Genomic DNA, 22,990 nt, shown 5'->3' with positions numbered 1-22,990 from the left:
AAAGCCAATTTCTAAACTTGACCATATACCAACCTCTAAGCCAGATACCAAGTCTAGTAGATCCCACATTAGGTCTACCCAAGACCCTGTCAAGAGGTAGACGTTGAAATCCAAGTGTAAAGTACGTATTAAAAACATGTAACTATTTCTAAACATACGAAAGAATTATCCACCATATGGCTCAATGTCTTTCCACCACCAACCCCATGATGAGAGGTGGATGACAAAATTCATGTGTGAAACTACCTGACGTTGTGTACCTGCATGCTATCAATGATCTGCCTATTTCCAAACTCAATGATTGTGCACGTCCCCAAACAAAATTTTGGCAACATCTTGTTTGTATTATGATCATTATGACAATATTCCATAGGTTACCATCTCTTGCAAGACCCTCACAGGAGGTTGACGGCAATTTCATATCCAAAAGCTCCTTCAAATTCTCACATTAAAGCATAACCCAATATCCAATAACCAAATTACTTATTGGTATGAAAATTGAACACCATTTTATGCATTCTTGAATGTGGATGCAACCCACATTGATCTGAAAATATCAAGTATAGTGAATAGGTGCAGATGCACCTACCTGTACGTCGGATTCGTGCATGTACAAAAACATAGCAATAACCACATGGAATATGATCAAAAACGCTAGCAAAATGACCAATAAGTTGATTTGTCATAAAGAACGCCAGCAAATAAAAAAGGCAGCAAGCTGATCGTATGCCATGTAGAAAAATTTGAACAAGAAACTTACAGTATGCAAACATCCATAAACTACTTAGATCAAGAGAAAATTTCCATCTCGTTTCTATTACCCTTGCTAATCTGTCTTACCAGCGGTGTATATTCATGGCATGTATTTACATAATGATGATTTCAAAACAGTAAACAAGTTATAGGTTTTCATAGAAAATAGAGAAAAAGTGAAGACAAACACAATTGAGAGCATGGCAGCAAGGGGCTATATGCTTGCAAGTGTATTCAAGCCCATAAAGGTAGGTATACCATATCCGGATGCAAGGGATCATCATCAGTATATTAGACTCATCTCTACCGTTACCGGCATCAATTCCTTTGGACCTATTCAATATTTTCAAAAATTCTATCAATGCTACTTCCTATGGGCCTGATACTACATCGCATCTTATGAGATCAGATATTCATACAATTATGAGCCGCTTTAATTAGATAACTAAAATTTTTCCCTCGACAAAGGTTTAGGTCCTCTATGCCTATGTTGTATATGCTATCATACATTTTACAAAATTTAGTTGTTGCTCTCTTTGTGTCACCTATGTGTGTGTGTGTGTGTGTGTGTGTGTGTGTGTGTGTGTGTGTGTGTGTGTGTGTGTGTGTGTGTGTGCACGCGTGCGTACGCACACTCGTGACGTACAACATACGCCTTTTGCAGATGCTATGAGGTAGAACCTACAAGGGAGGAGGTGAGTCAGTGCACCAAGGATGCTATGAGCTGGATATGGCTAGGGAAGATGCATTCAGATTCATACTTATCAATAACACAGATTTCATTGATAGGGTTGAATATCAAACCTCTGTAACCAGCACTCCATTATGGCATTCTACAACCTACAAAGTATTTACAAAAAAAAAACAAAGTACTGAGTAGGTGCAAAACCACCTACCTGTACGTTGAACTACCTGTCATCATATGCCCATTGTTTCTGTGTATCGCCAAGTTGATATAATTGGCCACTTGCCAAATTCGTAGGAGAGTATTCATTGAGTCTCCCAGCTGCCCAAGGCCATGCCAAATTGAGTGTTCAGTCTCATTGTCCTCTGATAAAACAGTGTGTGTAATAGCACGCAATCCTTCTCCCGTGTGTGTGTGTGTGTGTGTGTGTGTGTGTGTGTGTGTGTGTGTGTGTGCGTGCGCGCTCACGTGTGAGGTGCATGACGGTTAGCACCACAGAGTAGGGTTGTTTTTTTGCAAGTAGGGTAGCTAGGAGAAATCAACGTGCAACTTAGAGTTTGTGGGTTTGCAAATGAGTGTCAGAGGAAGCATGCGTGCATAACTGCAGGCCGACTGGTACGAGAAGATAAGCGGTGTGAGGAAACGATCCCAAGGAGATAGGGATCACGATGTGCACCAGCTACAACCGGCCAAACTCACGTTGTTTGTGTGTGAGAGAAGCATCGTATGCAATAAGTGGATACCATGTCCTATCAAAGTCCGTAACCCAATTGAATCTATACTATATATTAAGGTGATTTACTATATATTAAGGAGACTGGTTTTTCAGTGCCACTTGTCGCAATTTGCTTTATCCGGCTACAATAAGGACAGTGCGCACGCAAGGGGAGAGACAGAGAGAGAGAGGTGGCCGAAGGCTGCTGGCCACACTAGATAAAATAATAAAGAGTCTGTAAGTGGAAAAGTACGCCATGCTTAGCTATAGTCGGCCAAGGGCCCGAAAAGGCATTTTCATCTAGATATGAGAGAGAGAGAGAGAGAGAGTGGCCCTCCCCCATCCCAGAGGAGAGGTCCACTTGGTGGAAGATAGGCCACCAAGTGGACCTATCCCCCACCAAAGATCATATTGTGTCTACCATTGAAACAAGAACAGCTGTACGTATTGGTGTTCGCACTTTTGTATAATCCAGCATAAGAAGGGATTGTTACTAAAGTGTGATACAATGTTGCAAGTGGACTTGACATTGAGAATGTCAAGAATTTGTAAATATAAGGGGTGTCCTCAAGGGATGGTATTTGAGAATCAACTGGACATACTTGGATTTCACCATGTTCTTATCAAGTTTGTTGACCTCTTTGTTGAGAATCAATAACTTGTATCTCATGTTCCTGTTCCAACACATCATGTCTTGCTGTCCCAAATTCTAGACTATTTATTATATTGAAATCCATCACTTTGCAGTGACATGTATAATACGGTTGCAACAAGACTACTCGAATCATTAGAGTTTTACAACGCATATATTGACAGACATCAATATGATAAAGCTCAGGGTTATCATATTTTCTTTTAATAGATTATTTAAGTACAACCAGCAAGTATGGCACTAGTCCGACCAAAGACTAGTAGGGAAAGAGAGTGTGTGTTTAGATTAAAATCCCTTCAATTTGAATCACACTTGCACAATTGTATTAAATAAGCTATTAAATAACAGTATATTACAACCACACCCACCTAGAGAGTTTACAACAACAATTTTGCTACTAGATCTTCTGTATTGATTTTGACACTACAATATCAATTTATGGACTCTGAAACTTTACAAAGATTGTACTACATTAAAAGAACTTATATAAGTTTATGGATATAGATCTCCTACTATGGTTGAAGTTTCTATCGTAACTCCAAGGAAGAGAACTGTAACCTGTCACCATCCAAAAAACACACAAGTTCATCAGTACTTAGCATTAATTGGGAAGACAGGTGTAAACGACCCCCTCCCTTTGTTATCGGTGTCAAAAATTACAACAGAAATGAATAACCTGGCAAGATCTCATATTGTGTTAGAGATTTGAATATAATTTACGACAATGTCTACATCTTTAAATTTAAAAAAAAAATCGGACAGCGTCTCCTTCATAAATAGGAGCAATTTTTAAAAATCCAATCCTATGCCATCTCATTCAAGACCCCCACTGGGGGATTAAGGCTCTTTTAGCTAAATTGAAATGATTTCAAAAGTAAATTTTTTCTATTTTCATTTTGTATGTTTTGAGTGTATATTCATAACCTGTTCTGCACACAAATCCAAAGAGCAAATGGATCAGGAAAGCCAATTTCTAAACTTGACCATACACCAACCTCTAAGCTAGATACCAAGTCTAGTAGATCCCACATTAGGTCTACCCAAGACCCTATCAAGAGGTAGACGTTGAAATCCAAGTGTAAAGTACGTATTAAAAACATGTAATTATTTCTAAACATACAAAAGAATTATCCACCATACGGCTCAATGTCTTTCCACCACCAACCCCATGATGAGAGGTGGATGACGAAATTCATGTGTGAAACTACCTGACATTGTGAAACATCCTGACGTTGTGAACTTACATGCCAGCAATGATCTGCCTATTTCCAAACTCAATGTGTGTGTGCGTGTGTGTGGCCCTCCCCCATCCCAGAGGAGAGGTCCACTTTTGGATGATAGGCCACCAAGTGGACCTATCCCCCACCAAAGATCATATTGTGTCTGCCATTGAAACAAGAACAGCTGTACGTATTGGTGTTCGCACTTTTGTATAATCCAGCATAAGAAGGGATTGTTACTAAAGTGTGATACAATGTTGCAAGTGGACTTGACATTGAGAATGTCAAGATAAGGGGTGTCCTCAAGGGACAGTATTTGAGAATCAGCTAGACATACCTGGATTTCACCAGGTTCTTATCAAGTTTGTTTACCTCTTCGTTGAGAATCAATAACTTGTATCTCATCTTCCTGTTCCAACAATCATGTCTTGCTGTCCCAAATTTCAGACTATTTAGTATATTGAAATCCATCACTTTGCAATGACATGTATAATGAGGTTGCGACAAGATTACTCGAATCATTAGAGTTTTACAACCCATATCCTGACAGACATCAATTTGATAAAGGTCAGGATAGATAAGAGTTATCATACTATTTTTTAATATATTATTTAAGTACAATCAGCAAGTATGGCACTAGTCTGGCCAAAGACAAGTAGGGAAAGAGTGCGTGAAGCTGATCGTATGCCATGTAAAAAAATTTGAACAGGGAACTTACAGTATGCAAACATCCATAAACTACTTAGATCAAGAGAAAATTTCCATCTCGTTTCTATTACCCTTGCTAATCCGTCTTACCAGCAGTGTACATTCATGGCATGTATTTACATAATGATGATTTCAAAACAGTAAACAGGTTATAGGTTTTCATAGAAAATAGATAAAAAGTGAAGACAAGCACAATTGAGAGCATGGCAGCAAGGGGCTATATGCTTGCAAGTGTATTCAAGTCCGTAAAGGTAGGTATACCTTTACGGACTTGAAAAGTTATGTGTACCACATCCGGATGCAAGGGATCATCATCAGTATATTAGACTCATCTCTACCATTACTGGCATCAATTCCTTTGCACCTATTCAATATTTTCAAAAATTCTATTAATGCTACTTCCTATGGGCCTGATACTACTTTGCATCTTATGAGATCATATATTCATACCATTATGAGCCACTTTAATTAGATAACTGAAATTTTTCCCTCAACAAAGGTTTAGGTCCTCTATGCCTATGGTGTATATGCTATCATACATTTTACAAAATTCAGTTGTCGCTCTCTCTGTGTCACCTCTCTGTGTGTGTGCATGCTTGCGCGTGCGCGCACTCGTGATGTACAACATACGCCTTCTGCAGACGCTATGAGGTAGAACCTACAAGGGAGGAGGCGAGTCAGTGCACCAAGGATGCTATGAGCCGGATATGGCCAGGGAAGATGCATTCAAATTCATACATATCAATAACACAGAATCCATTGATAGGGGTGAATATCAAACCTCTGTAATTAGCACTCCATTATGGCATTCTGCATCCTACAAAGTATTTACAAAAAAAAACAAAGTACTGAGTAGGTGCAAAAACACCTACCTGTATGTTGAAGTGCCTGCCATCATATGCCCATTGTTTTTGTGTATCGCCAAGTTGATATAATTGGCCACTTGCCCAATTCATAGGAGAGTATTCATTGAGTCTCGGAGTTGCCCAAGGCCATGCCAAATTGAGTGTTCAATCTCATTGCCCTCTGATAAAATAGTGTGTGTAATGGCACGTGATCTTGCTCCCATGTGTGTGTGTGTGTGTGTGTGTGTGTGTGTGTGTGTGTGTGTGTGTGCGCGCGCGCGCGTACATGCGTAAATACATGACGGCTAGCACCACAGAGTAGGGTTGATGTTTGGCAAGTAGGGTAGCTAGGAGAAATCAGCGTGCAACTTAGAGCTTGTGGGTTAGGAAATGAGTTTCAGAGGAAGCATGCGTGCATAACTGCAGGCCGCGACTGGTGCGAGGAAATAAGGATCGCAAGGAGATAAGGATCCCAATGTGCACTAGCTACAACCGGCCAAACTTGAGTTTGTGTGTGAGAGAGGCACTGTATGCAATAAGTGGACTTCTAATTACCATTTCCTATGGAAGTCCCCCACCCAATTGAATAGAGATAAAATACTAAGAGTCTGTAAGTGGAAAAGTATGGCATGCTTAGCTATAGTCAGCCAAGGGCCCGCAAAGGCATTTTCATCTAGATAAGTGTGTGTGTGTGTGTGTGTGTGTGTGTGTGTGTGTGTGTGTGTGTGTGTGCGCGCGCGCGCATGCGCACATGTGAATCAGAAGAGGAAATTGGAATAACATTTCTATCACCCAAGTGTGGTAGATTGGTTATCCCAATTCCCTCTACAGCATCAAGTCTTGAGTTGAACTCTCGTCGGACAGATCTTTGAGGTCTCTTGGGATTGTTCCTACGACATTAAAATCTCTCTTCTCATGTGTGTGTGCGCGCACGCACGAGTGTGAATAAGAAGAGGAATTTGGAATATTAACCTTTCTATCACCCAAGTGTGGTAGATTGGTCATCCCAATTCCCTCTGGAGCATCAGGTCTTGAGTTCAACTCTTGTCAAATAGATCTTTGAGGTCTCTTGGGATTGTCCCTACGACGTTAAAATCTCTCTTCTCATGTGTGCGTGTGCGTGTGCGTGTGCACGTGCGCGTGGGAATAAGAAGAGGAAATTGGAATAACCTTTCTATCACCCAAGTGTGGTAGATTGGTTATCCCAATTCCCTCTGGAGCATCATGTCTTCAGTTGAACTCTCGTCGGATAGACCTTTGAGGTCTCTTGGGATTGTTCCTACGACGTTAAAATCTCTCTTCTCATGTGTGTGTGTGTGTGTGTGTGCATGCACGCATTTGTGAATGAGAAGAGGAAATTGGAATAACCTGTCTATCACCCAAGTGTGGTAGATTGGTTATATATCCCAATTCCCTCTGCAGCATCAGGTCTTGAGTTCAACTCTCATTGGATAGATCTTTGAGGTCTCTTGGGATTCTTCCTACGACATTAAAATCTCTCTTCTTCTTCTCATCTCTCTCTCTCTACACAGAGGAGAGAGAGAGCGCCTGAGAGGGGGCCATGCTGCGTACAGTGGGCACTGCAAACTACGAAAACGGGTCATGTATGTGTCCACTCCACGAGAGAGAGAGAGAGAGAGAGAGAGAGAGAGAGAGAGAGAGAGAGAAGGGGGGCTCTGACTTTGATGGCGAGAGCTAAGAGAGGGGGTCAGCTGGTGATGCATGCAAGCAGAGGCCTTAGCTGATCAGCGGGCAGGGAGCACGAACACCAAGGTGCATTGCTTTAACACCAATACCCGTAGCCCGCTATCAAGGCTTGCTGTCCTTAGTTCAAGTGTGAGGGCAACATTGTTCAAAGCGGGTGGCTCTCTCTCTCTCTCTCTCTCTCTCTCTCTCTCTCTCTCTCTCTCTCTCTCTCTCCCGCTTTATTGCGTGCACAGGAACGCCTGTGTGTGTGTGTGTGTGTGTGTGTGTGTGTGTGTGTGTGTGTGTGTTTCACGCAACGACAAGCTACGGGCCACACTCATCGGTTGAAAGAAAGTGCACCACGTGTCTAAGGGAGGGTGCCAAAATACCCTCCCCTTTATACTATATACAGTATAGATACTCCCTATTTTGGAAGGTTTAACATACATTGTTGGCTCTATGTGTCTTTTTTATGTGACTTGTAACAAGGTTTTAGGAAACGGCCCTGTGTGCCAAATTTTTGGTCTCAATGGCTAAGCAGGACCAAGCTTGGGCTGTCATGACCAAGGAAATGCTTGGTGCAGTTAATCTAGGTTTGAAAGGGGGAAAGTGGAAGGGGGTTGTGATGCATGACAAACTTCTCGCCCCGAAGTGGTCTTATCTTAGTTATGGTGGACTCTCAGGGGAACTGATGAGGAAGTGCAAAAGAGTAGTTGAGACTTTGGAACGGGGGGAAGAAATCAGATACTTCAAGAACTCCATTTTGCACTGGTCCCCTTGGCTCTCTAAAATATTGGGGCTGCCTCAAAGCCCCTTTTGGATAGAAATGGCCAGGAATGTGAATAATAAAGGGCTAGTTCGGTTGGAGCAATTCTGGGATGGTAATAGTAAGTGTTGGAGAACTGCTGACTCTGCAGCAATCCAATTCCAACTTAATGGCTTTGAGATCTTATTAGTGATGAAAGAGCTTGATAAGGTGGTGATGCCAATTTGTGAATCCAATTTTGAGTGGAACGCTTCGAGATGGCCTAGGAGTAGCCTCTTCTAGAAACCGCATTCTGAAGACATATATCATGCTTTAATGCACGCTTTAATGCACAAGGTTAACTGGTGTAGCCCCCTCAACAAACTATGGAAGAGGCAATGGACGGGAAAACGATGGGAGGGAGTCATGGAGAACATCTGGAAGCCACGGTGGCCTCAATATATGAAGGTTTTTCTGTGGAAAGTGATGTGGGGTGCTTTGTCTGACGGGCGTCAAGATACAAGAAAGAGGAATCGGGTCTGATCGGTGCTCAGGGTGCAGAATAGCTAGTGAAGACCTTGCCCACCTCTTCATGGGGTTCCAAGGTATCAGAGGCATGGCTGGGAAGGTATGTAAGTGGATTCAAAGAACATGGCAAATTAAGTTCTTCAAGACTGATCTGCTCTTTGGTAGTAATAGGATGGGAAGTCCTGCTCTTCTTGTTTGCACTCAAATTATCAGGTACTACTTCTTTCACCATATTTGGCAAGCAAGGAACCGCCGCGTGTTTGAGGGGGATATGGCTGTGGCAAGCTTTTGTGAAATCATACTAGAGAGCAAAGGAACGATCCACATGATCGGAGGCAAACAAACTTTAGAGGACTGGTCTAGAACCATACAAGTCATGATGACAACTTGTAATAAGTAAAGCCTAGGAGGAGTGGTGGTTTCTCTTTCAAGCAGAAAACTTGTAATCCTCTTACCGCAAAACATACACACCAGCCTAAATTGTGCTTAGCCTAAATTGTGCTTAGGGTTTGGGTCAAGCGGGAGAGGGGTCTGGGTGCATCGCCTTCAACTCTGTGCTTGCTTCAAGGGTTGGGGGCCCTGTCGGGAGCGGTTGCAGGGGAGGGCGGTGTTGCCTCTGACCTCGTCGATGACGGTGTTGGCTGCAGGTGGCCCCGCAGCGGGAAGGTGCTCCGGGAAGGAGTCTTTGGCCGGCGGCCCTGCTCCCGACTCTCTCCCTTTCTCACCCACCCCATTTTTGGATATCCATGGCTTGGCGGCGGCTAGTTCCTGCATCCACAGGGACGAAATGCCGTCCTGGTCTGTCGGGTGGTTATGCTGGTGATCATCCTCTGGTCGGACATGGTCTGTCGGTTGGTGCGTCGATGGGTTGGTGGTCTTGGCCACGTTTATGCTGGTGCTCATCCCCTGGTCGGGCATGTTTGGCGGCGATGTAGTGTTGTGGTGGATGCTGGGTGGTCTATTGGAGGCTTGGTTCATGGCGTTTGTCCTGGCTAAGCCTTGTCGACTGGTGACTGTTCTGGTTCTGTGGTACACCGTGGTAGGATCTTCACCTTGGTGGCTTGCCATATGAACCCTGGTGATGGGGACTAAGGCTGGATACACACTGCCAATGCGGGTGCCCGTCACTTTTGATGATGGGCGGGCATCCATTACACACTGGCTACATTATTTTATCATAAAGCAAAATCATTTCCAGCAGCTGCGTCCATCGCATTGGTTCGCGCCTGATTTTGGCGGACTTGGCAAAAGCTCAACCCCCGCCCGAGCTTGGGCAGGGGGTATCGCCTGTCCAAGACCTTGTCCTCTGCCCTTTCTGCCCTGCGTATCAGCAAACGCCGCCTAGCCTCCACATCTGCGCAGCTTGGGCGCGCGGTCTGTAACCAGCCTAAGGGCCCCGCCTGTCCTTCGACAATTATACAAAGTATAGCCGGCTTTATATGCCCTGCTGAGTTTGGCCAAAAAAAAAAAGATACACACCAACCTCAAGCTCAGGTCGAGCCTTGAGATACAAAAGATTACAAATCGGGTTTCCTTTAGGCTACTCGTTATCTGCTTTACATAGTATCTGAACAATACTCCTAGGCTTTACATATTGCAAGTTGTCATCATGGCATGGATGGTCCGCCGTGCTAGTGTCAAAAGAGAAAATCAAGAGCGAGGTGACAAATCGCACTCATCCGATGCGAGGTGACAAATCACGTCCTTATGAGCACATAGGGTCACTTGATCGCACTTGAATCCATGACCCAGGTCACGGAGGTCAAGTACTCAACCAACCTAGCCAACTCCTTTGGACATCGCTACCCGTCATCCTATTATGAGAATTTGGAGTAATAGTACATCACAACCATACCTACAAGGTTGAGAACGCATCAAAGCGAGTGAGGTGCTGAATTTCCCTCATCTGCCTTCAGCATCAATAGGGATGAACTCATTACTCATTTCAATTATTCATCCCCAAGTAAGCTTGAAACTCTTGTTGATGAGTTCAGCTCTTGTGATTGTGAAAATTGAAGTCCTCTAAATGGTCTCTTTTGAGCTCTTTAAGTGACTTATTTCCAGTGTTCGCCTAATGGTGAATTGTATAATTACGAAATGCTCGCTAGATTCCAAGCTTGCCTTGAAAAAAATCGGCAAAATATAACAAGTTTTAGTGTAGTTATCGGCAAATGCTTCAAATTTTGACCTAAAAACCGGAATAGTTTCAAGTCTGCCCTTATTTTCTTCAAATAGGAAAAATGTTTTCGGCAAGCCATGCTTATTTCTAGGATATGGATTTATGAAAAATGCCAGATAAAAAGGATTTCAAGACTTAAGAGCAGCGTGAAGGTACAATTTGGTTATGGGTTTTATTTATACCTTGCCAAGTGGCCAAAAGATATTAGGAGAACTCACAATAGCCCTAAGAAAGACCTGGCCCAAATTTTAGGCTAAGGAAAGGAAATTCCATTGGAATAAACCAATATGCTAAAATTCTATCAACATCCACACTCCTAGTCTCACTTAGCCCTCCAAAGGCCTTACCAAAGTTAAAGTCATATATGTTATTAGTGTTGCCCATGCTCAAGGCTCGGTATGAGCTCGAGGTTGATGTGTATTTCGGTTGTTTTAAATACCATCCACTCACAATTGTGAGTTTTGCCAAAAATAAATAAAATTTAGCTAGTTGTTGGTTCTAATTTTGGTTTTTGGATTGATTAGATGGAATCTCATTGGATTCTCTCATGCTTTTAAGGGGAAAAAAGAGGGCACATAGCACATGGAGGAGAGAGAGAGAGAGAGAGAAGGAGAGAGAAACCGACTCCATGTGTCAGGAGAGATGCAACAAAGACGCACTGTCATAAAATCTAATATCTAACCAACCCAAATGATTTTCTCATATTAAATTGATCACTTAATGTGGGAGAATAAACAGGAACAAGTGTTAAGATATAGATATGTGCTTATAGATCTATCTCAACATGGGGCCAATAGTAAAGGGGCCCAAATTGGAGATGGTCTATCAAGAGCAAGGCTAACCAATGGAGCATAAGACCTTAGGGTTAGCTTCATTGAAGACCTCCAATAATGTGTGTAAAAGTCCTTTGACCTTAGGTAAGCTAGGGCTGAGCTTGAGGTGGGAACCCGGCCCAAGCTCGAGGTGTTTGTCCTGCTTGAGGTGCTTGTCGTGCTTGAGGTGTTTGTCCTGCTTGAGGTGCTTGATTAAGGTGCTTGAGATGCTTGACTTACTCCATGCTTGAGGTGCTTGACTTGCCGCTTGATTAAGGTGCTTGAGGTGCCTTGACATGCTTGCCTGAGATGCTTGTGGGAATACCCCCTAGTCCAAGTGCTTTGTCATGCTTGATGACTAAGGTGCTTGAGCTCCTAAAGTCAAAAGCATCCCTACAAGAGGGGGGGCGAGCCCTTTTCCTAGGGATTAGAGAGAGAACACACACTCACACTCATAAGGGAAGCCCCAGCTTGAAGAGGCAGCAAGGACACATGTCAGGTCCCTACCCATGTTACCTTCATGTGTTGCTTGAAGCCTATTGGCTAGGCTTCAAAGGGGTCCAATGATAAATTACTTGAATTATCTAATTGTTTTTGCATTTATTAAGTCCTCTCTCTCAAAGGGGAAAGGGGGACACTTGTCCCAAGGCTATCCCTGTTGCTTGTAATGGCTTCTGCTTGTGATTGGCTAGGCCTGGAGGGGTCCAATGAGCTTCAAGCATGAGCTACAAGGGGGGGTCGACCCAAGCAAGCTAGGGGGGGTGCTTAGGGGGTATACTCACCCACACACACTCACAAGCACTCTCATTGTGTGCTATGCAAAGTGGAAGAGCTCCCTCTCCAAGCAAGTAAAGGTTGAGAGCCTACACCAACACTCTTGGCTATGGAGTGCAAATCCAACCAAGAGCCATGCTTCAATGCTTAAGCTTGCCATCTCCTTCTTCTTCATTACTATGCTATTATATATGCTAGCAACAAGAGTATGATAAGTGAGGAACTAATTCTTTCTCCTACGAAATGTTTCTTCTTCCTCTTCCCTACCCTCATTCCCTGCTAGCTCTCTCCACCTTCGAAGGTGTTTGAGGTCTTGGGACTGAGGCTTGGGATAGTTAAAGCTTTCTTCAAGTTTATGTTATGTTTGTGATGCATGAAGCTTTCCATCTTCATTGCTTCACCTAGGTCACAAGGAACACAAAGAATGTATTGTAACAAGTCTCTCTTTATGGGAGAAATCATAATACAAATGCCTATTGGAGGGGGGACCGGCTCCACATAAATCCGGTCCTCAAGTGTTGTCATGTTCTCTAAATTCTCTCTCTTGCAAAAGTATTGTCCATGCCAAGTTAACTAATTGCTATAATTATGTTGCTATCTTCAATTATGTCTACCCGCTATGCTCACAAAATCATTTCTTGACAGTCCTCTCATTAAATTCCGCTACTCTCAAATTGAATAGGCAAATTCCATTACATTGGTATCAGAGCATTTGCCAAGAACTCATCCTTTGCTTCAACATGGGCCAAGTGTTTGAGTCCTTTGTTATTGACTCTTTGGCAACTTCTCTCCTAAAGGGATTCAACATATCACTTCCCACTTTTGAGAGTCAAGGGGACCAATGTGTTATGGACTTTTTAAAATATCTGGTTGCCTCTCTCCATTCTAGTATCCCTGATGGTTTGGTGCATTTTTGTACCAGCTTGCCCATGTTGCTGCCTAGTTTTAGGTTTGCCCATCTAGTTGCCAGTAGTTTGTCATGAACTCCGACCTCTTTCCACCAGCCCCTCTGGGAGATTAGCTTCACCTTGTTGATTATGTCCCATGTCATGATGGCCCATGGTTGGTATTGTTTGGCAATTGAGACCATAAATTTAGCACACACTCGGCTTTGGCATGCATTGCAGGGTCGAGGATCCCAATACTACCTTGCTCCTTGGGTCTAGCAATGCACTCCCATTTAGCCCATTGCCAAGGTACTATATCTTTGGTGTTGTTTTTCCATAGAATTTTTTTCATGGGTTTTAGATATTCCTTTAGTTACATTTTGCTATTTTGAGGAGAGGCCCAACGAAGGACATATTCGGGAACATAAACGAGTTGATCACCTTCACCCTACTATGGAATGAAAGGAGGACATATGCCCACCTTCGCATCTTGCTCCGAACTTTGACCATTGCCCACTGGAACCTTCCTTTGTGAGATGTTCCCACCCCTAGGGAGGCTCCAAGATGGCAAAAGCCCTTTCTTTTTGAGACAATCTCTCTTGACTACTTAGAAGAACAAACGAATCATTTTTGGACAGAGAAATCAATCTTGGCAAATGTGTGGATAATATTCAAAGACCGTGGCAAACGTATGGACAATCTCTAGAGCCTTCCTTATCACCTCAGGGCAGGGCTGGATTCTAAGAATTGTAGTGAGTCATCAACGAGTAGCTTTGCCAAGAGTTGTTTGTTACCAGGAAGAGACAGCCCTTGAATTTTTCCTCTTTGCAACACTTCCCTCCACCATTTTGACCAGGGGATGAGAGTTGATTGTGATCAACAGTGGGACTAGAGGACAACCTTGTTTGATTAAACTTTTAACTTCAAAGGCACCCACAATTTTGTTATTAAATAATAGCTCTAAGTGACTCCCTATTCCTAGGGTGTCTATTATCTGACACAATCGAGGACCAAAGCCTAGTACTTTCATAACTTCTTCTATGTACAACCTTGTTTGATTAAACTTTCAACTTCAAAGGCACCCACAATTTTGTTATTAAATAATAGCTCTAAGTGACTCCCTATTCCTAGGGTGTCTATTATCTGACACAATCGAGGACCAAAGCCTAGTACTTTCATAACTTCTTCTATGCACAACCAAATAATCCGATCTTACACTTTATCCACACTTTGTCCAGGTCAAGCTATTGACCTATCCTGGATAAAGCCATGTTAGTGGGGTGTGATAGCTTTATCTAAGAGTGGAGATGGCCTAAGGGTGACTGCTTTGGCAATGATTTTATATGGTACTATCATCATTGTGATAGTCACCAGTGTTTACCATGAGAGCAACAAGGAATCTTTGGGATAGGTTTGCTGATACCTCTTTTCATGCTTGTGTCTAGAACCTATTTTAAAAGGGCTTGGTTTGCCAATCGTGTAATAGGGGTCTTCAAATCCACCTAGGACTCCTTGAAAAACTTTGTTGTCATGCCGTCCCATCCTGGAGACTTCTCCTTGCCAAGTGAATGCAGTGTAAGCGAGCATTTGTCTTTGGTAAAGGCCTTATCCAATTGGTTTTCTTCTGAAGGTGTTATAGTTCTATTAACAGTGCTGAGAAGTGCAACTCTTTCTTCTTCCACTTGTTGGATTGAGTTTCTAGTTCTCCTATAATTTGGCTTAAGTAATTGAGCATTAGCTTGGCCATACACTACTAGGCATCTATATTAGGTGTTGCTTAAGTGATGTTATACCGTTTTTTTGTTGTTGTCAAAACAGAGGACCTCGCGACTCTGAGATCTCCTTGATTGTCTAAGTTCTCTTTCTTTCTTTCTCTCTCTCTCTCTCTCTCTCTCTCTCTCTCTCTCTCTCTCTCTCTCTGTTAGGCGCGCATCCTACATGCATACATTCCACCCACACACACACACACACACACAAATCATACGCACATGCCATTCACACATACATACATACACACATAAATCACTCTCAACAATAGGATTTGAAGTGGATATTGTACAATTGGGAGCATTCTACATAAACTACAGCAAAAACCAATCGGTGAATTTACACGATAACAAAATCGAAAGTATGAATGATCAGGATATGTTGTTTTTCCTTGACCCTATGTGAATAGACAAAACCAACTAAAACAAATTGAATATGAATGATAAAAAATTACATAAACTTGACACTATACAAGTAAACAAAAATTGGCTGAAGATATATAGATCATTAATATATGTATTTATACAATGTCAATGTGTGTACTTGATCAATCTGTTTAAAATACAACAAAAGTTCACTATCGGCTATACATTAGTATCAAACTCATCCTCCTGTTGTCTCTGAGCATGCGGAGGTGTCTGCTATGATGAGGTGGCAAATGCATGCTCCTTATCTATCATCCTACCCTACTCCTCCTTTTTGGTGACAAGCTCAAGATCTCTCTCGTTGTGAACCTCTTGCATTAATAAAAGTTGTTAAAAACTAATTTAAAAATCATTTAAGCTTGAAAAGATAACTCAAACTTACAAATAATACTAAATAAAGGATGTATCGATGGAAGTGTGCTCTATAGGGCTTTGTATCCCTGGTAGGTGGCCATCTCGGTCTCTGCTCCTATCATGGTGGCCTAACCGTAATCTTTGGTCTATACAAAAATAGGTCCAAATTTTAAGGTTGTTCTCATTCACATCATCCTAAAAGATATGCTATGAGAAGCTATAAGAATATACATACAAAAGTGGCTATGAAGTCGTGTCTGCCCATGCGACCCAAGTGGGACGTGTTGCAGCTCCCAATTGTAACCTCTATTGCCTCCTCCTTAATCGCATTCGTTGAAAACAAAATGGTATTAAAGTAACATTAGATGTGAAAAAATATAAGTAATTTAATACGATATTCAAATCATAAAATAACATACTTTTTGTTGCAATAATCTTACCTACAAATGTAACTCGAAAGTGAGTCCACGACTCCTCTTTGAATCCCACAAGTCTTTTATTTTCAAGGACCGTAGCATACTTTATGTTTGTGTTCATAACAAGAAGAAACAATGTAGTATGTTAGTTTTATAATAATTAACATTTTTTATATTATTAATAAAAAATATAGACTATGCTACTTTTATATTAAGTAACATTCACACTACTTTACTCGAATCAAGTTTAACTTCTTTTCTTGGTTATACAAATTTAGCTTTTTTTTGTACACCATCGCTTTGTACTACAACGATGGATTTGTTCTTCTTACTAGGGACTCCTCCCTACACTTTGAAAGGACTAATACCCTACTTCCTTAATGTGGCTCTTTAAGTGGAACTTTAATCTTTGAACCTTAGCACCAGGCATTGGTTTCATTGACTTGTTAAATTGTTTTTTTCAAAACAAGAATTTGCTCTACTCTCCTCTACTCGGTCCACTCTCATTAGCTAGAATCTTGGCAGATTCCACGAAGATATTGTTTTTTATTTGCCTTGTTAAAAATCCTTCGCTCAGCTCTCCACAGTAGATATTGCTCGACCTCACCTGACGCTTCTCGGTGCTCGTCCCTTCCCTTGCCATCGTCCACCCTCGTGTGCCTCAGTCTTCCACCTAGGCCCTCAAGGTGATGCCCCCAAGGAGCACTACCTAATCGTGCCTCCTGGCTTGCCAATTGGTGCATGCATTGTGCGATCGAGCTCTAGACATGCCGCGGTAGATCTCACTATTGTGAGCCAATACACACAGCCTAGCTCTTCCTTGAAACCCTACATATTTAAAAAAAAACTTCCTCCTACCTCAAACTGGCCACTCCAGCAGCTCTCGTCGTCCCCCCTGTAGCGCTCATCCTACAGATCATGGAAGCATGGCCGAATCCACCCCCTACCGCCCGGCCCTCTTCCTTCAAAGTCTACCAGGTCAATATGCCCCGTGTGTTGTGTTCTCCTGTGGCGAAGCGGTTGCTCACCGCCTGTTGTCCCCCTGTCCCTCCCATGGATATCCTCTGCAATCACGTCTTTGTGGCCTCGACCTCCCCACTTCCTTGCCCTTGATGACCTTTGTCGTCTGACCTGCATGGCAGCTCTTCCCCCCACGGTTATCCTATGTGCAAGGCAACGGAGCGAGGATGATTATGGACAACGGAGGATCGTAGCTGACCCAAGTGATTTACAGGGCGGCATGATGTGCATCGTGCAGGCAGAGAGAGAGAGAGAGAGAGAGAGAGAGAGAGAGAGAGAGAGAGCGTTGTGACTGGAGTAAGAAATCGTTCGCCGCATGCAGATTCCACTGCGTTGAAGGCTTAGTCGCCATGCGAGCAACAGATGTTGAACTCTGGATACTGCGCTCACATCAAGGTCGTCTAGACTAAGCCAATGCACTGCCACATGCTCGTTGCACTGTGCGCGATTGAATGGTATTTAAAAAAAAAGTGATGCCATCGCAGACACTTCTCTGCCACCTGTCCTCCCAATCGTGCATGTCGTGATGCCTAACAGATGAGATTTTCTCTCTCTATCTCTCGCTCTCTCTCCCCACGTGCCATTTCCCTCGTTTTTCACCTCAAAGCCAATCCGAGCATCTGGTGAGATTCGCATTAAAAAGACATGCGTACATACCTACTTGATTACTTCTTTTGGCAATAGAATGTGGGTACATTGGTTTAATTTTGAGATTGTCTCTTTGGCTCTTGTGCTCTCCCAAATATTGTTTATTGCTGGGCCTACATGAAGTTATATCTCCTTTTGGGATTTGTCTCCTTCACCTTGTGAGGTGTGAAGCCTTAAATGGCTAGCTCAAGCAAAGTTATATCTCCTTTTGGGATTTGTCTCCTTCACCTTGTGAGGTGTGAAGCCTTAAATGGCTAGCTCAAGCAAAGTTATATCTCCTTTTGGGATTTGTCTCCTTCACCTTTAGAGGTGTGAAGCCTTAAATGGCTAGCTCAAGCTTATTTACTGGTTTTTTTTAAGAATTCTCTCTCTTCCCATCACTTGGAAGTACCATCTTGATGAAATTTTCCCCCTTAATGAAAATTTTAAGTGGTGCTACTTTAGCTTGCCTTTGAGTTTAACATACAATTGTTTAAATGAACTTTGGTTTTCAAACCTACCTTGAACTTTGAGGCAAGCTAGGTCAATTTTTTTCGCAATTTTTGGCCCATCATTTGATTTTCCTAGTTCCCTTAGCTCTGCATCGAGGATGTCATCCTTTGGGGAACTTTGCCTCTCTTACCTCTGCATGCAATGACCTCATTTGGCTTGCAAGTCTAACGTGGGTACTATAGTTTGTAGCTAATGGCTATGGCTTCTTCATCCTCTAGTAGATCCCATCCCCCCATGGTAACCACATGCTACCTCTCCATTGACATGTTATTACATTCTTGCCTTGACTATAGCCTATGATGCTTTGTGGATATAGCAATCTCATACTCAAGAGAAGATTCTAAAGATTTCACATCTTGAGCTTCGATTGGAGCATATTCTTCCAACCATGTCAAAGTGAAGATTCTTTTGATTTTGATCCACTGCTTAGGTGCTTGTATATGCAACAACAGGGTTGACCACCATATCTATGCATTACCATTTAAAAAAGATGCCGCCTTTTGCAACTTGAAGGCTTCATAGAACGTCCTCCAGGAAAAGCGATGTCAAACTCCTGTATGAATGCAAGAGCTTGATGGTCATCCTTGATGCTTATGTGATCTTCCATGAGATCCTTATGCTTGGCTGGCTTTGGAGTTCGCATGGCACTTGACATCACAAGGAGATACATCATGTTGCTATGCACATCTTGCGGCATGGTTCGAGCTACATGGTCACTCTATGGATAGGCTCCCCTCCTTTCAATATTCTCTAGATGTACGTTCTCTCTCTCTAATACGGACGTAGGTCACTAGACTTATACAACAAGATTTGTTTTAGTTGGATCCCTAAAGGACATGGATACAACCTATATGGGAGCCGAGCACAAAGATGACTACATATAGAGAGCATTTTCTCCAACTCATAAAGGATGGCTTCTTATCTAGGCTTGCCTACTTGGACACTCAATTGTCCCACGGCTTACGATTTTCTATTTGATAGATTCAGATATCATCACACCAATTGGACATTGAGACTGGCCAATTTCAAGGCATCTTAGCTTAGGTTGTGTCAACTATGTTAGAGATAACCAGAGATAGTGTCCACTATATATGCCATTGTACAATGTACTATGAGATACGTGGCTGCTTTCATGACATCTTTAGAGAGGGTTTGGGCCTCCATCTAGAATTATGAGATACCATGGTCATATATGTTTTAGACTTTGTTTACTAGAGATTCAATGACATCAAGCAGGGTTATTGAGAGAGAGAGGCTCATAGACCATGAGACACACCCAGAGATAGATCACAATGTTGACCTTCTTCCATCTAGAGAGCAGAGGCAAGAGTAGCCAAGAGGGATATAGGGCATATTGCTAACAGAGATATACCGAGTGATCAAATAGTAGAGTTGGGGAGATCATAAAAGCCCAAGATCAGAGGAAGCTCTTATTGCTAGAGGAGGTTGCAGCAGAGAATGAGATCTATATTGGTGAGACATGGGAGATGCCCTATGTAGAATCTCACCATGGAGGACATCAACACAATCATGCACCAACTAATGCGAGCAATCTATGGATTTTGGTACACACACCCACCATTTTGTATCCGTTCTCTTTAAAATACACACCCACCTTTTATATATGTACCCTCAAGTTCTTGCTACCCTTTTTTTACAACTCTATATACCTAGATGAATCCAAGATCAGCCCAAAATCACCTTTAAAGGAAAGTTCAAGGTATAGACTCATGGTAGTCATCCAAAAGACAATATAACCATCAGCTCCATCATGCATAGTATTGAAGAAATACTACATCCCCACCTCAAGGCATTTTGCTTGTTTGTTTGTTTTTTTTTTGGGGGGGGGGGGGGGGGGGGGGGGGGGGGGGGTTCGCTACAATTAAAAAAATGGCTATAAATCACATGGGTTCAATAGTAGGGATTATTTTACTATATATTTTCTCACGCGTTGGTCATATTCAAGAAAAGATCAAAGTCTACCAAGGATTTTAATTTTCCATTAAGAAATACCCTTAAGCCCAATCTTTTGTAAAACATCGACCCCACCACATAGTCTTTCTTTGGCAAGCCACTGCAACATATAGCTAGTGGTTTTCAATAGTGAGCCATGACAATTAGTTATGTCTATAAAGACAGATAAAATGTGGTTCTTAGGGTGTCACTTTGTTGCATGTGGAAGTTTAGTAGGTCAGCACTCATTGGGTTTGAAAATTTCATGAATAAACATCAAGTTGATGGGTGTTAAAATGTGCAAATTCTCATGTGGCTGGCAAGTTGCTCATAGTGTTTTTTTTTTGGTGGCAAAACTCACAAATGTGAGTGAATTGTATTAAGAACATCAACCAAATTACAAGACGGCCCCAAGCTCAAGACGAGCCTTGGGGTGCAGAAGATTACAAGCGGCTACATAAACCTGGTTTTACAATATATTTGATTTAATCTTCCAGGCTTTAGCTTATGTTCCTAAACCAATCTCGCGAGTCTTGTTTGCATCCGACCATGCCTAACATTACTCTGCTTTCTTGAATAATCTTCGAGAATCTTGCAGTAGCCAATTCTCCTTCAAACACCCAACGGTTCCTTGCCTGCCATAAATGATGGAAGAAGCGGTACCTGACTATTTGAGTGCATACAAGGAGAGCAGGACTTCCCATCTTCCTACCTCCAAGGAATATATCATTTGTAAAGAACCTGATTTGCCATGCTCTTTGGACCCACTTGCATAGTTTCCCTGACAAACCTCTGATTGCCTGGCATTCCGTGAACATGTGGGCCATATCTTCACTAGCTATATTGCACCCCAAGCATCAATCAAGCCCGATACCTCTTTCTTGGATCTTAACGCCCATACTCATAGTGTATCTCTTGGTAAGTTGGCAGCCTTTGTGATCTTGTTTAATTGGGAGTATTATAACTTTCATCATATAAATAATCCACTAGTCTCAGGAAGTCCTTATGATTATATCAATTGCTTTTGGTTGGAGGTGATACAAAACATGTTATGGATCCCATAATTATTTGCTACTAGAGGTCCTATCGGTGAGCCCTCTTAGAGTCCAAGTGAAGACTTGAAATTCAAATTCAAAGCCAACAAAGCTTCTTTATGAAAACCCACACTATGGGAAGTAGAGAATGGCAAAAATTTAGTACGATCTCTTTCAGAAATTCAGGAAATGGACTTGACCTATTGTTTGAGACTCTCATCGCTCCAAAAAAAACCATTTTCTTGACTTAACTTTTTACTGTTCAACTAATGAGACAACTTGGTTTCATGCAAAAATTCAATGAATTTGCTTAGATTTATAACTAAAACTAGTGTGTAACCAGCACGTTGCTATAGCCATAGAAAGTGTGGTTTTCAATGGTTGTTGCGTGCCCACTCTGTAACACCAATCATGCAATCAATGCTTCTTATTGTATAAAATGTTTCTCCTATACATCAGTGAGGATCTATGAATCATTTGATGCATTCATGTGCACCGTAGGGGCACCAATGATTAAAAGTGTCACCCCCCCCCCCCCCCCCCCCCCCCCCCCCCCCCCCCCCCTCCCCTCCCTTTTCTCTCTCTCCCCCCTTCCCAATCCATTGATCCAAATTCATGTTTTTGGCTTTGACATTGGTTTTAACATTGGGAATGCAATTGGCCTTGGCATCTCTCCGGCTCTCTTTTGATTGCTTGTATCTCATCCTCTATCTTGCATGCAAGATAGGTTGCAATTCACATCATCACAGAAATTCAACACAATATCTCTACTATTTTCTTTTGTTTGGTTGCATATCTACCACTTTCTTGGAGCAATATACAATTTTCACCCAATTTACAATGCAGATCTTTGGATGTTCACTCTTGCATTTTAGTTCTTGACTCGTAACGTAGATCTTTGATGTCTCTTGGGATTGAATCCATGACCAGGCTTGATGTGACTCTCTCTCTCTCTCTCTCTCTCTCTCTCTCTCTCTCTCTCTCTCTCTCTTTGCAAATTTCTAGCGAGGTTTGTCCCCAACATACCTTTCTCTCTAGCCACTTTGTGGACTTTCAGTTGCTACCTTCATATCCACAATCTTGAAGCAGTGAGGGTCACAACATAAAGCATCTAACATGTTTCATATGGTTCCATATGTCTATTTCACCTTTGTGCATGGTAATATAATCTAACTCTGTGTGTGTGTGTGTGTGTGTGTGTGTGTGTGTGTGTGTGTGTGTGTGTGTGTGTGTGAGAGAGAGAGAGAGAGAGAGAGAGAGAGAGAGAGAGAGAGTGAAGACTTGAATTGAAGACTCGTCGGGTGGATCTTTGATGTCTCTTTGGATTGTTCCAACAACTTAAGAACTCTCTTCTTTGTCCTCCTCCTCTCTCTCTCTCTATTCATTATCAAGTCTTGAGTTCCAAAACTCTCTCTCTCTCTCTCCCCCCCCCGATGTCACACATGTCCATTGGGCACCGCCGCAAGGAGTCTCAATGACTATGCACTTTATATCCCTATAAAGTTTGTAAAGCTGAGCATCACACCCTACATGAGTGCTCAACTTTTGATCATAGAGTTTTCTTTCCCCACATTTTCAGAATTGAGCTCTCCCTACACACATTCCTCTTTCAACCACGATGTGGACTCTTTATTGCTACACTCATTTCCATAATTCTTGAGCATTGAAAGTCATGTATTAGCTCCACACACC

The 22,990-nt window shown here is 42.3% G+C and overlaps 1 protein-coding gene across 1 annotated transcript; it reads right to left on the bottom strand.

The window, feature by feature from the left end:
* Positions 1 to 945: 945 nt before the first annotated feature.
* LOC147419218 (uncharacterized) lies at positions 946 to 6,092 on the bottom strand. Its single transcript, XM_086506089.1, has 3 exons — positions 5,606 to 6,092; positions 3,319 to 3,363; positions 946 to 1,759 (listed from the first exon to the last, which is right to left on the bottom strand). Exons 1-3 carry the CDS (start codon positions 5,687 to 5,689, stop codon positions 1,646 to 1,648), a joined length of 243 nt encoding a protein of 80 aa, XP_086362215.1. The 5' UTR covers positions 5,690 to 6,092; the 3' UTR covers positions 946 to 1,645.
* Between the last annotated feature and the right edge of the window lie 16,898 nt (positions 6,093 to 22,990).

This window comes from Adiantum capillus-veneris, chromosome 29 (genome assembly GCF_014529385.1).
Source record: "Adiantum capillus-veneris isolate H3 chromosome 29, ASM1452938v2, whole genome shotgun sequence".
NCBI classification, from domain to species: Eukaryota; Viridiplantae; Streptophyta; class Polypodiopsida; order Polypodiales; family Pteridaceae; genus Adiantum; species Adiantum capillus-veneris.
This window is presented reverse-complemented; position numbering and strand designations above follow the sequence as displayed.

Coding starts and splice junctions, on each gene's coding strand:
- LOC147419218 (XM_086506089.1), bottom strand. CDS start 5,689: ATGAATTGGGCAAGTGGCCAATTATATCAACTTGGCGATACACAAAAA. Junction 3,364..5,605: donor GCAGGCACTTCAACATACAG/GTAGGTGTTTTT, acceptor GGATGGTGACAG/GTTACAGTTCTCTTCCTTGG. Junction 1,760..3,318: donor CGATAGAAACTTCAACCATA/GTAGGAGATCTA, acceptor GGCCTTGGGCAG/CTGGGAGACTCAATGAATAC.